Source organism: Choristoneura fumiferana, chromosome 28 (assembly GCF_025370935.1).
Source record: "Choristoneura fumiferana chromosome 28, NRCan_CFum_1, whole genome shotgun sequence".
Lineage (NCBI taxonomy): Eukaryota > Metazoa > Arthropoda > Insecta > Lepidoptera > Tortricidae > Choristoneura > Choristoneura fumiferana.
Window position 1 is genome coordinate 5,337,956 of NC_133499.1, and position 12,481 is coordinate 5,350,436.

General features: G+C 39.3%; 1 protein-coding gene across 3 annotated transcripts in view; it reads left to right on the plus strand.

Moving 5' to 3' along the window:
* Positions 1-12,481, plus strand: part of LOC141443925 (P protein-like) — a 44,168-nt gene that overhangs the window by 20,018 nt on the left and 11,669 nt on the right. The window contains exons 3-8 of one of the 3 annotated variants that reach the window (XM_074109325.1): positions 6,615-6,718; positions 7,254-7,371; positions 8,610-8,670; positions 9,311-9,446; positions 10,353-10,489; positions 12,284-12,431. In XM_074109325.1, coding sequence (XP_073965426.1) covers positions 6,615-6,718; positions 7,254-7,371; positions 8,610-8,670; positions 9,311-9,446; positions 10,353-10,489; positions 12,284-12,431 — 704 coding nt within the window. Of the gene's footprint in view, positions 1-6,499; positions 6,719-7,253; positions 7,372-8,609; positions 8,671-9,310; positions 9,447-10,352; positions 10,490-12,283; positions 12,432-12,481 lie in introns of all 3 variants that reach the window. The other 2 variants (XM_074109326.1, XM_074109327.1) reach the window with 2 other exon arrangements.

A 12,481-nucleotide genomic window follows, 5' to 3' on the forward strand; every position in this document is an offset into this window, starting at 1 on the left:
TCAAACTTACAAGGAAAACTATAACGGTTAAGTTTGCTTGAGAATTATTAGTAGTTTAAGCAGCCTAAGGTATAAAATATACTTAAACTTGAAAGATTCCGTATAAAATACGAAATCCTTAGAAAAATATTACTTAATTTTTTCGTAATGGCTACGGAACCCTATATTGGGCGTGTCCGACACGCTCTTGGCCGGTTTTTTAAATATTAAATTCGATTGAATTGAAGTACCCACCCGCGCTCGTAGCTCCGAGTAAATGGCTCGTTTTATACACTTGTGCTAAAATCTACTATTTTGTAACTAATTTACCATAGCAAATCTTCATCAGTTAAATTATAAATTGTAATTGACCATATAATGTCACTTGGGGCTGCATTTACATAGAAATTTCAACCATGTTGTGTACAAATAGAATGCAAAATTAAATGTTATATCACAATGGAGTTGTGCTCTTTGATCTACGTGATATATAGGTATAATTATAGTGCTAATTTGTGCATTTACGGAAACTGCTAATAAAGAGATCATGGCTGACAAACAGACAGCAAAACAAGACCGCAAGGACGCGTTTTATCTCTAATATATAAAATTCTCTTGTCACAGTGTTTGTAGTCAGGTCGGCCTCCGGTCGGGCCTCCGAAATAGTTAGACCGGTTTTTGTGCACATTTTTGTGGTAGGTCTGAGAATAGGGCGTAATAGTTAATGTATAATTTTTTAACAAAATACAACATATTTAGTTTCATGTTAACCTTAGCGGTCCCCCGACACCGACGACGCTTAGATAAAAAAATATTACTAGATACTTACACTAAATTAACTTAGGGGCTAATTTTGCGGGAAATCAGCATAGTCCCCGCGGGATAGGGATAAACGAATTCTTCGCAGATGAAGTCGCGGGCAACAGCTAGGTAGTGCATAATTATTTTTTACTTTTTAATTGTCTTTTTAAGCGGCGTTTTTATAGAGTGTACTAGAGTGCTGGATATCCTGGCTGCAGCATCAGCTCATCCTGTTGCCACCATTGCATTGTATGTAGAATCAAATACTGATCGAAACGAATCCAAACACGATATATCTGCTATGGTTTTATCAAGAGTTTACCTACTAGTGTTCTAAATATTCTGGCCGCAGCGAACGAAAATTTTAGGTCCCAAATATGTTTGGAAGTAAAGTAAATACCCGTTATGCGTCTAAGATTCCTACCGCAGCGAACAAGAGCTGATGATCTTGAAACGGCTCAACCGATTTTGATAAAACATGTGTAAGAACCATCGCTAGAAAACCTGCTTTCAAATAAAAAAACCGCATTCAAATCGGTCCACCCGTTTAAGCGCTACGGTGCCACAGACAGACACACATAGCGGTCAAAGTTGAGTAGGTAATTACAAGAGCTACCTACGTCTAGTTTCGTAGAAGCATTAGCAAAAAAACGCTTGGGCTCTAACCGAAACGAAGAAATCCAAGATGGCCGCTAACCTAACTGGTTTCGACTGGTTCGATGCGGTTCGTACCAGATTTAACTGGTCGTTGACCCTTTCTGTGTAGGAATGCTGGAAGATTCTCGACTTGGATTTGTATGAAGGAAACAAACATAACGTTAACGATATACAAATAAATTTTATTGATCAAAAATTAATTTCGTGCGCAGTTTTACGAATAAAAACATTTATATGCTCTCGACGCGACTCTGTCAGCGTAGAATTCGTTTATCGGTATCTCACGGGAACTTTTATTTTATTTTATTTATTTTCTCAAATATCTAATAAGTATGTATTTTTTTTTAATAAATACTTAATGTACAAACTGCATGACAGTTTGTTGGCAGAAGAAATTAGCTCTCTAACAATAATAATAACAATATGCAATCTTCCGTGTGTCTCCGGTGTATCCGGGGTTCGAACCCACGACCCTCTGCTTGAGAGGCGATAGGTCAAACCACTAAGCCACCACGGCTTCATTAATTACATATTTACTTTAAATACCTACATTTTTTGCACCGTCTCTCGAACTATTGCAATTCGAGGATTATCAGTCAGTATGTCTCAGATTAAGATTGGTTTTTTGGAATCTTTTTGTATTTTTTATTTCAATTCCAAATTTTTAGTTTTACGGTCATCCTGTAAAACCGAAATTGAAAATACAAACTGAAATATAGACGCACAGAAAAAACAGAAAAATAAGACCATCACTGGGAATCGAACCCAGGTCCTCGGTAATCCGTACCGCGTGCTATACCGCTACACCACTGATGGTCAACGGTACCGATGTCTCAGATAGTCGTAATAACGACGCGATGTTGTGTGGCGATTTTATAAACAACTCAGTACAGTTACATTACGATACATACAACCAGAAGTTAACATAGGGACGTGGGAATACATCGATGAACTCTTTTTACCCGACTGCCGCCGAAAAAACCGCATTCAAATTGGTCCATCCGTTGCCACAGACAGACAGACAGACACACATAGCGGTCAAGTTTATAACACCCCTCTTTTTGCGTCGGGAGTTAAAAAAGTTCCTATATATATTTTTAATAATTTATAATTTGTATAAAATTAAAAAACAATCAAATAAATCTAAATAAATTAACGAATCTAATAATTTACTAGTAATGCATGCAAAATAAAAGGTACGTAGTAGGTGAACAATGCCTCTGTTGTTATTTAATCATTAATTGTTAATTCAGCATTAAACCCATTTTCCCCTCGACGTGTCCATCCGCCCTCGCCGTACCGGCTTGAGAAAGAGATAAAGGATGTGGGACATTGATTTACACATATTCGGTAAAAAAAACACACTATGATGAATTCTCTACTTCTCTTCTTCTTAAATTGAAGAGCTATGCTCTTGTCGGTGGAGTAATCGCCACTCCGCACGGTCTTCGGCCAGCTGTTTGACTTCCTGATACGACACGACACCCACCCTTTCCTTCACCTGGTTAAATAGGTCAATCTTGGTCTTCCTCTACCTCGTTTTCCTTCTATTTTGCCTTCCAGTAGGTTGAGAAAGAAAGGAAGTTGTCGTGTCGTGTCAAGTGTCCTATCATATTTCCCCTTCGGCAATTTATGGTCTCCAATAACATTATTTTTCTTTGACCATGGTAAGAACTTCTTCATTGGTTTTCCGTTCTGTCCAGCTAATCCTTTCCGTTCTCCTCCAACACCACATCTCAAAGGCTCTCTCTTTCTCTGTCTCTTTGAGTCATTGTCAACGTCTCACTTCCGTATAATGCAATGCTCCAGATGTACACTTTTGTAAGACGTTTTTTTAGCTTTTGTGGATATTTTGGCTTTGAGTAGATGCTTCTTGTTATTGAAAGCTCTTTTAGCCATAGCTATTCGTTGTATTTAATCAAACTACCCAAATATTTAAATTTTGTGCCCGGTTCTATTGTGTTGTTGTTTAGCGTGATTGGGATGTGTGTATGAGGAATTAACAATTAAAAAAATATATCAAAAAATTGGTCAAAAATGACAAATACATACAATACAATGACTCTTCATTGTACACCACAAATAGTAAGCGATACAGATAACCTAACCAACAAAAAGTTGGAAAACCCTCGACTTTGTCACTTCAAAGTTCAATATCTCAAAAACGGCTGAACCGATTTTGATAAAACGTCTAATAACTATCGTTAGAAAATATGCTTTCAAATTAAAAAAACCGCATTCAAATCGGTCCACCCGTTTAAGAGCTGCGGTGCCACAGACAGACATACAGACACATAGTGGTCAAACTTATAACACCCCTTCTTTTGCGTCGGGGGTTAAAAACAGGTATCATCAGCCAAATATGAGGTCTACCACACTAAAGCTGATAATCGTTTGCATGTCACACACAAAACAACAATGCCAATAGACATATCTGTCAACTTGAAAGTTCGACTTTAGCGACATATTCATTTGATAGGAACTTGTTTAAGCATTGGTAGACCACTTATTTGGCTAATGGTACACAGACACAGGGAGATTTACAATGATTTTGCATCTATCGATGAGTTACAATATTATTGCACATCACTACACAGACGTGCGCCAACAGCGCACGTAGTAGCAATAACAAGTGTAAGCCAAACACTGCCAGCTGCATGACAATGATTTCATTGCTAGTAAGCAATATCCATATCAAGGTTGTCAATCAGGGATGTGGTAACGGATGTGGTTTTATCGGAACCGGATATTTTCAATTTCATTTAGCGGAACCAGAAACGGAATCGGAACCAAAAACGGAACCGGAACCAGAGTCGGAGCCTGAGTGATAGGTGGACGAGATGTTAAGGGTGTTACCAGACCAATCGATCGATCATCGATCGACGGCATCGATCGATGGTAGAACCGATTGGTCGACGTCGATCGATTGTTCCTACCAGACCAGTCGATCGATGCCGTCGATCGATAATCGATCGATGGTAGAACCGATTGGTCGACGTCGATCGATTGTTCCTACCAGACCAGTCGATCGACGTCGATCGATAATCGATCTATTTATAAATCGATCGACGTCAACCGGTATCCGTCGATCGATTGTTCCTACCAGACCAGTCGATCGACTTCGATCGATGGTAGAATCGATTGGTCGACGTCGATCGATTGTTCCTACCAGACCAGTCGATCAACTTCGATCGACGTCGATCGATTGGTCTGGTAACACCCTAAGGGTAGGTCTACTAAACCTGAGGGGACTATTGCGTTACGTTTCTAACACTCGCGAACACAATCAAATGATAGTTTTCGCATATAAAAACTCTCATTAGATTATGATCGCCAGTGCCAGAAACGTTACATAAATTAGCCTACTCTTTGTTTTTGATGTACGCCGTTCATGTCCAGTCGCCGCGGTAAGCATTAAAATCCGATATAACTTCCGTTTCAAAAAGAACGGATCCGGAACCGAAACGGATAGAAAGTTCCGACTTAACGGAAACGGAATCGCAGCTCCGTAACATCCCTGGTCATCATCATCGGCCGTGGACGTCCACTGTTAGACATGGACCTACCCCATAGACCTCCAAAATAAATCATGGGACACTTGACAGCAATTAACCTAGTCCCAAACTAAGCAAAGCTTGTACTATGGATACTAGGCAACGAATAAACATACTTATACCGGGTGTGGCTTGTAATATGAGCAAATAATTAAAACATTTTTTTTTATTCAACTGGATGGCAAACAAGCAAGTGGGTCTCCTGATGATAAGAGATCACCACCGCCCATAGACACCTGCAACACCAGGGGGATTGAAGATGCGTTGCCAACCTAGAGACCTAAGATGGGATACCTCAAGTGCCAGTAATTTCACCGGTTGTCTTACTCTCCACGCCGAAACACAACAGTGCAAGCACAGCTGTTTCACGGCAGGATTAGCGAGCAAGATGGTGGTAGCAATCCGGGCGGACCTTGCACAAGGTCCTACCACCTGCAAACATATCATACTCGTCAAAATGAACAACATTAGTTCAGCGACTTTTAAAAATAATTAGTAATATTTTTATTACACTTTAAAGTTTATTCGAAGAAGCAAATGTAAAGCAAAATGGTTGTTTTGTAGCGTGACAGGCGACGTCAGCGTACATTGATAGCGGTATTTGTTTGTATGAAAAAAGGAAAATCTAAAGACTCCATTATTTTGAAAAGTCGCTGAAATAATGTTGTTCAGTTTGACGAGTACGATCTATGTTTTAATTATTTGCCCGGCATATTTCAGACCACATCCGGTATAGATAAATAAATAGGTACTTAAAAACAAATTAAACATCCAAGACCCGAAAGTAAACGTTCGCATTATTCATACAAACATCTGCCCCGGCCGGGACCTCAAGCTTCGTAGTCAGGTTCTCTAACCCCTTGGCCATCCGGTCGTCAAAATCGTCGTCTTGTTGCTTAGGTTAGATGCCTGCATCCACCGTGAACCCGGCTTTAACCGAATCATCCGTCCATATCGTTGGTGGACGTCCTACGCTGCGCTTGCCGATCCGCGGTCTCTATTCGAGCACTTTTCGGCCCCAACTAGCATCTGTTTTCCGCGTTATGTAGCCTGCCAATTACCACTTCAACGAGCTAAGTCGCTTTGCTAAAATTTTATGAAAAAAATAAAAAACCTTTAAATAATTTTAAACATGAAGTAAAGGTCTGCAACTGAATTTTGACCCAATTCCAGTAGTTAGATTGAGTAAAAAATTGGCATACTTATGTAAATCTGATGGTAATACAATATAATATAGTAATAATAATAATAATAGTTTATTATATATAAAAGGTACAACAACAGAATATATAGAATACAAATAACAATATTATGGCATTCGTGGCCTCGCTTTAGAACTCATCAAATCTTACCTTACACAAAGAAAGCAAAAGGTAGCGATTAACGGAACGGTATCGGAGGGATCTGTGGTCGAAATGGGAGTGCCTCAAGGATCCATTCTTGCCCCATTCCTGTATCTTATTTATGTAGCAGCCATTGGGCACAATATAACATCTATTATTCCCTAGAAGCCAATCGGAAATAAAATGCCATTATGACAGAACTGTTCGCCAAGTTCAGGAAAAATGAAGGGTTGGACAAACGCAGTGTATACAGTAGTGTGTATTCCATGGTGTCCTGCAGCGACCTGACTCCTGGGAGCTTGGAGGTGTGGGTGGATCTGCCGGATGAGATCAAGTTTGATCCCTCGTTGGCGCCGTTCAAGCAACTTTATGAGCAGCAGCATGGTGAGAAGTTTTATTTTATGTAGACTCACAGATGAGTTGCATTATTCGAGCGATTCAACCGCTTCTTTTTCCTGGTCACATTTTCTACGAATTGGCTGTAGTTTTTAAAGTCGTTTTCGATTATTTGTTAAGAGTTCCTGAACTGAATTACTCTAGAAATATAAACTCTATCAGGATCTTAGGCCATTTTTACACAAAAGTGTCCACAAAAATGAGACGGCTGAAACGCCTGAAGAATGACCAAGATGGACAGTCAAGGAAATTTAATCACGTACCAGGGTGGAACCTTTTCATAACCAATTTCGCTGTGATTTATTTATATATATACTCTGTCAAGTAGCTAATTGAATGTTCAACAGTCGGGACCGATTCAAATCGTGAGCAGCTCAAATTTTTTTGGTATGGGACTGTTGAACTTTATATTAGCTACTTGACAGAGTTCTACATCACTAGACTTATTTTCTTCCTTTTAGTTTTAAAGGCAGTCGGGATTTTAGATTTTTTTATTGAATAAAAGAAAATCATAAAATTTCAGGAAAACTGGAGGAGACAGATCATGAGGTACATAGAAGTATATTCAACAAAACGCCTAAAGAAATCAGCAAGAGTAAAGATCAAGTTGAAAAGAATGATGCGCCTGCAAAAGGTGATAAGTGAGTAAATTATTAAATGAAATAAAATATTAAAAGCTATTAATTTACACTGTTCGTATAATGTTCGTATGTATTGCAATGTTCTCGTATGTAAAAAAAGACTTATCACAGAGACTTATTTGATCCCAGTCCCATCAAAACATAAATTTGATATGAGAGCCAAGTTCAATTTTATGATATATGCCTTGATTGTTGACTTTCAAGACAAAAGAAGTGAGATTTAAGTGGGTGCCAAGTGCCAAGGTGCTAAGTTCAATGGTCAGTCCTGAAATTTATTTACTTAACAATATAAAATATTTTATAACAAATGCTTTGTTTTATATTCTCATTTATATATATTATATGTTTTGTTATTAATTTTCGGAAGAATAAAATAAGAACTTACAGTTTTGAAACTTGCGAAGGCTATAATATAATTCGTATATGAAAAAAACTAGCCCAGCCCGACCTTAGGATTCAATATATTATCCTAAGTTATAAGAAGAAATGATATTTTAAGTTGTTATAAAATATTTTATATTGTTATAAATAAATTTCGGGACTGACCATTGAACTTGGTACCTTGGCACTTGGCATCCATTTTGATCTCACTTCTTTTGTCGTGAAAGTCAACAATCAAGGCATTTATCATAATATTGAACTTGGCTCTCATTTCACATTTCTGTTATGATGGGATATAATTACTTTTTGTACAGAAATAATTTAAATTAAAAATTATAATAAGTAAAATGATACAAATTTACTAGTTTCTGATTCATTCCTTTGTATTCATCCAATTGCCTATCTGGATGACAAATTTGAACTTTCTACATCATCTGAGACTGGGTATGAGTTTTGAGGTATAGGTGAGTCAGTGATAAAAATGACGATTTTTGAATGTTAATATCTAAATAACCGTTTGAGGTGTGAGGTGTGTTTATAAAATTTGGAGCACATCTCAATAAATGAGCCAAATTTGACATGTTTATGTGAAATAGTTTTTGAGTTATGAAGGGGTCAAAAGTGGCTCCAAATGGTTCGGGTAAAATTACACACGGTGCTGCTCGCCTGTTCTGTTAGCTAGAACTTGGCTTGACACACTACCGCGTGTCATAATTAGGTATACCTACTGAAATTTTCACAAAAACTTATTTTAAGCAGTTTCTTACATTTGGAACGCAGCGAGCGTCTTCAATGATACAAGTAATATCAGAATTGTTATTCTTTGAAATATCTAACTTGATACTATTTATTTCCAGGTCGACGGAACCCTTGCACACCAAAGAAGTCAAGAAAGTCAGATCAGTTCGAAAGAAGCAGGTAAACCTAGTAGTACAATACAACACGATACAAATATTTCTTAATGAGCAACATTCAGTAGCAAGATTTAGAGCACAAATCAGTAGGTAGGTACAATAAAATAACGTACACAGACAAAATGCGGGGTAGACAATAGACGGTCTTATCGTTTAGAAGCGATCTCTTCCAGACATCCATTAAGATATATAGAAACTACCTAATACAAATACTTTTCTTACCTGTACCTAATACAATTTACTTTTTTTTATTAATGTTGCTGACGTAATTACTCTCCAGACCCCCCCCCCGTCCCCCGTCCCCCATCTCATCAAAATCTTAGCGAAGATCCCCCACTCTCCTTTGGTGGCGTAAATTCTAAATAACCGACAAAAAGTTGGAAAACCCCCGACTTTAAACGTTTTTGATGAAACATGTCTAAGAACCATCGCTTGAAACCCTGATTTAAATAAAACCGCATTCAAATCGGTCCACCCGTTTAAGAGCTACAGTGCCACAGACAGAAACACAATCACACATAGCGGTCAAACTTATAACACCCCTCTTTTTGCGTCGGGGGTTAAAAACAGCATTGCAGGCGTAACCTCGACGAAATTCACTGGCGTAATTTTGCCAAAATGTACTTAGACTGAATTTTCCGCAGATTGATCGCACTCTCCACGTCTTGAAGCTAAGCATCCTGGTAGCGGGATGGTTGTTCCTGACAGTGGCACTGCTTCTCAACAGGGAGAGAACTGACGTGGTGCTGCACACTGCAGTGCAGGCTGGAGAGGTCAAAGGTTTGAATATCCTGTCATTTTTTTCTATTAAATGTCCTCTACAGCAGATGATCGGTGTCGTGATTTTTTACCGAAAATTCTAGAGCTGGTCACTATTTTGAATGGGTCCCGACTGTGTTTTTTTTTTCTTTTTAACCCCCAACACAAAAACACCCCTCGTTATAAGTTTGACCGCTACGTGTGTCTGTGTGTGTCTGTCCATGGCACCGTAGCTCTTAAACGGGTAGACCGATTTGAATGCGGTTTTTTTTTAATCAGGTTTTCTAGCGATGGTTCTTAGACATGTTTCATTAAAATCGGTTTAGCCGCTTTTGAGATATTGAGCTTTGAAGTGACAAAGTGGGGGTTTTCCAGCTTTTTGTTGGTTAGGTTAGGTTAGGTTATATTTGCTTAGTCTAAACAATAAATAAGGTACAATTTTCGAAAAAATAAATAGAAATTGTGAAATTTTCCTTAAGTCGTCGAGTTTTTGATTTTTTTAAGATCTCTGAGTTGTGCTGCTCCGAAAATGCTATTCCAATAAGCGGGTTTCATATTTTTTTCGTACGTAGAAAAGACCGTCCGTGCTAGATTTCCAACCATCAAAGTGAAAAGGATGATTGACGGTTAAATACGTAAAGTACGGTAGTAAAATCTAGCTGTATGCTGTAGGCAACAATCCAAACAGTTCATCTGACCCCGCATGATATAATAATATGAGGAGTCATTCTTTTAAGCGAGGAAGGACACTCGGCCTAGTAGATAGAACGGGAGCCGAGCTACTGTCTCGCCGCTTCGTTCGGACGAGCACTCGGCGCTATGTTTATATGCATCGAGTACTCGCCCGTTTGCTTGGTACGCGTGATCAAGGCATTAGGAAATCACACACCTGTAGGTAATTTGACTGGGTTTCCTTTCTCTTTTCAGAATATAACCTGAACTCCCCAACAGAAAGGGTCACCTTGAAGGTCACGCTGACGGGACCCTTCGACCAGTCCATTGGCAACGGAAGTGACCACCAGCTGTTGGTTTGGTTGCAGAGAAAAAACGGGAACCACACTGAGGTAGTTAACTTATTAGTGTGTGTACAAGGTCTAATCATCGTCATACCAGTCGTAAGACGCCCACTAATGGTCTTAGGCCTCCCCCATATAGCTCCAGTTCCAGTTGCTTCAGTTTGAAGCAGCCTGCATCCACCATAAACCCGCGGCTTTGGCCAGGTCATCTGCTCATCTCGTTCGTGGACGCCCTACGCACTTGCTGCGTTCTTAATTCGAGAACTTTTCGGCCCCAACGGCCATCTGTTCTCCGTGCTATATGTCCTGCCCATTGCCACTTCAACGAGTTAATCCGCTTGGCTATGTGTTTGACCCTCGTTCTTCTAGGTATCTCCTCATTTCTGATTCGAACCCGTAAAAAAATTCCGACAACAACAAGGTACAAGATGTCTAAGTAAAATTAATCTGGAGTATTTTAGAAGGGAAGTACACCCGTCGGAAATATAGCCCAAGCCTTTTCATTCTGGCAGGAGGCCTGTGCTAGTGGGACGTTTATAGGCCGCGGTGATAATTTCAACATCTAGTTTGATTAGTTTGAATGAATACGTACTACGAAGTGCAAAGTTCGAACTTCGCATCTTGCCATCCCGCTTATATCATAAAAAAGTGAAAAGGACGGTGCGATACGAACTTCGATTTTCGAATTTCGTAGTATCCCCCCTCAGCCACTACCTAAGGGCCTGCGCTAGCCGTCGCGGGTGCATCGCGGGCGCATCCTGCTGGCGGGTGCAGGTAGGTACAATCCTGCGCACGCGACGCGCGCAGTTATCGCTGCTCGTACTGTTGTTCAACAGGCGGCCACCCGTGCAAACCGCGTCGGCTAGAGTAGACCCTATGTGATGTGGTAACAATACGGACGGACCCTGCTCAAGGTCCTTGCTATGTTTATCACAATTCATCCACAATCTCAAGTGCTGTTCCCAAGTGGTTTAATCTAGTTTTATCTGGACTGGACCAGATTTCAGTCCTCAAAAGTGTCATTTAACATGATAGGTACTTTGATTGAAGAGGTAGGATAACATCTGAGGTCGAATAACTTGAAACAAGAGTAGGTAGGAAAATTCTTTGAGGATATGAAAATTGACGTATGGATATTATAATTTAAGTACCAGGGCGATCAAGCCTACCTACCTACCTACCTACCTTTTACACTATAGAGAGAGAGAGAGAGAGACATTTATTTACACATATTCGATACACAGAAAAAACACGTTAGGAAGAAATAATAATAAAAAAACTTCGAATAATATAAATTGGGGCCCACTCAGCATAATGTTGCGGCAAGCCGCAACGCTGTTTTTCAGTGGGGCCCTATAGCCTTAACCCGTGCGTGGTTTAGCCCGCATTAAAAATGGTTTCACGAAAAATATTTACAATGCTGACGATTTAAATAAAAACATGAGTTTACGATGGTTTTGAGCTGTACCTAATATTAGCAATCAAAGGATATAAAATTGGTCCAATCAATCTGACTAAGCAACTGACTTCTTATTCCCAGCCAATCGGATTGCAATTAGTTTAAATTATGAGACTTATAAATAACAAAATGAACATAGATAATGGACAAGGAGGCTTTGTCCCAAGCAGTCGCCAACAACAGTTAGCCTGTTTAGCCTGACTCGTGTACCGAGAGTGCAAATTTGTATGTATCAATGAATATTCAGTGTTAGCAGAGCCCCTTACAAAATTGTAATATCCAGACATACATAAAATACGTTTTTGTTAAAAATGTATTTTTTTTACCTAAAACCAGTTGTAATAATTTACCAGCCCTCAGACAAATTCCTTGTAACATTGCAGAGCTCACCGTTCTGGTCGGTAAGGCTCCCGTCTGACGACGTCATAGACTTTGCTGCAAGTGCCACGGACTCTAAAACTTTGGTGCTTGAAGAGTCATCTAGGCTACAGAATGAGTCTGATGTTGAAGACGAAAACAAAGGAGCAAATGGTAAGTTTAATAGCACATACATAGATAACATCACACATAAAATATTGTTG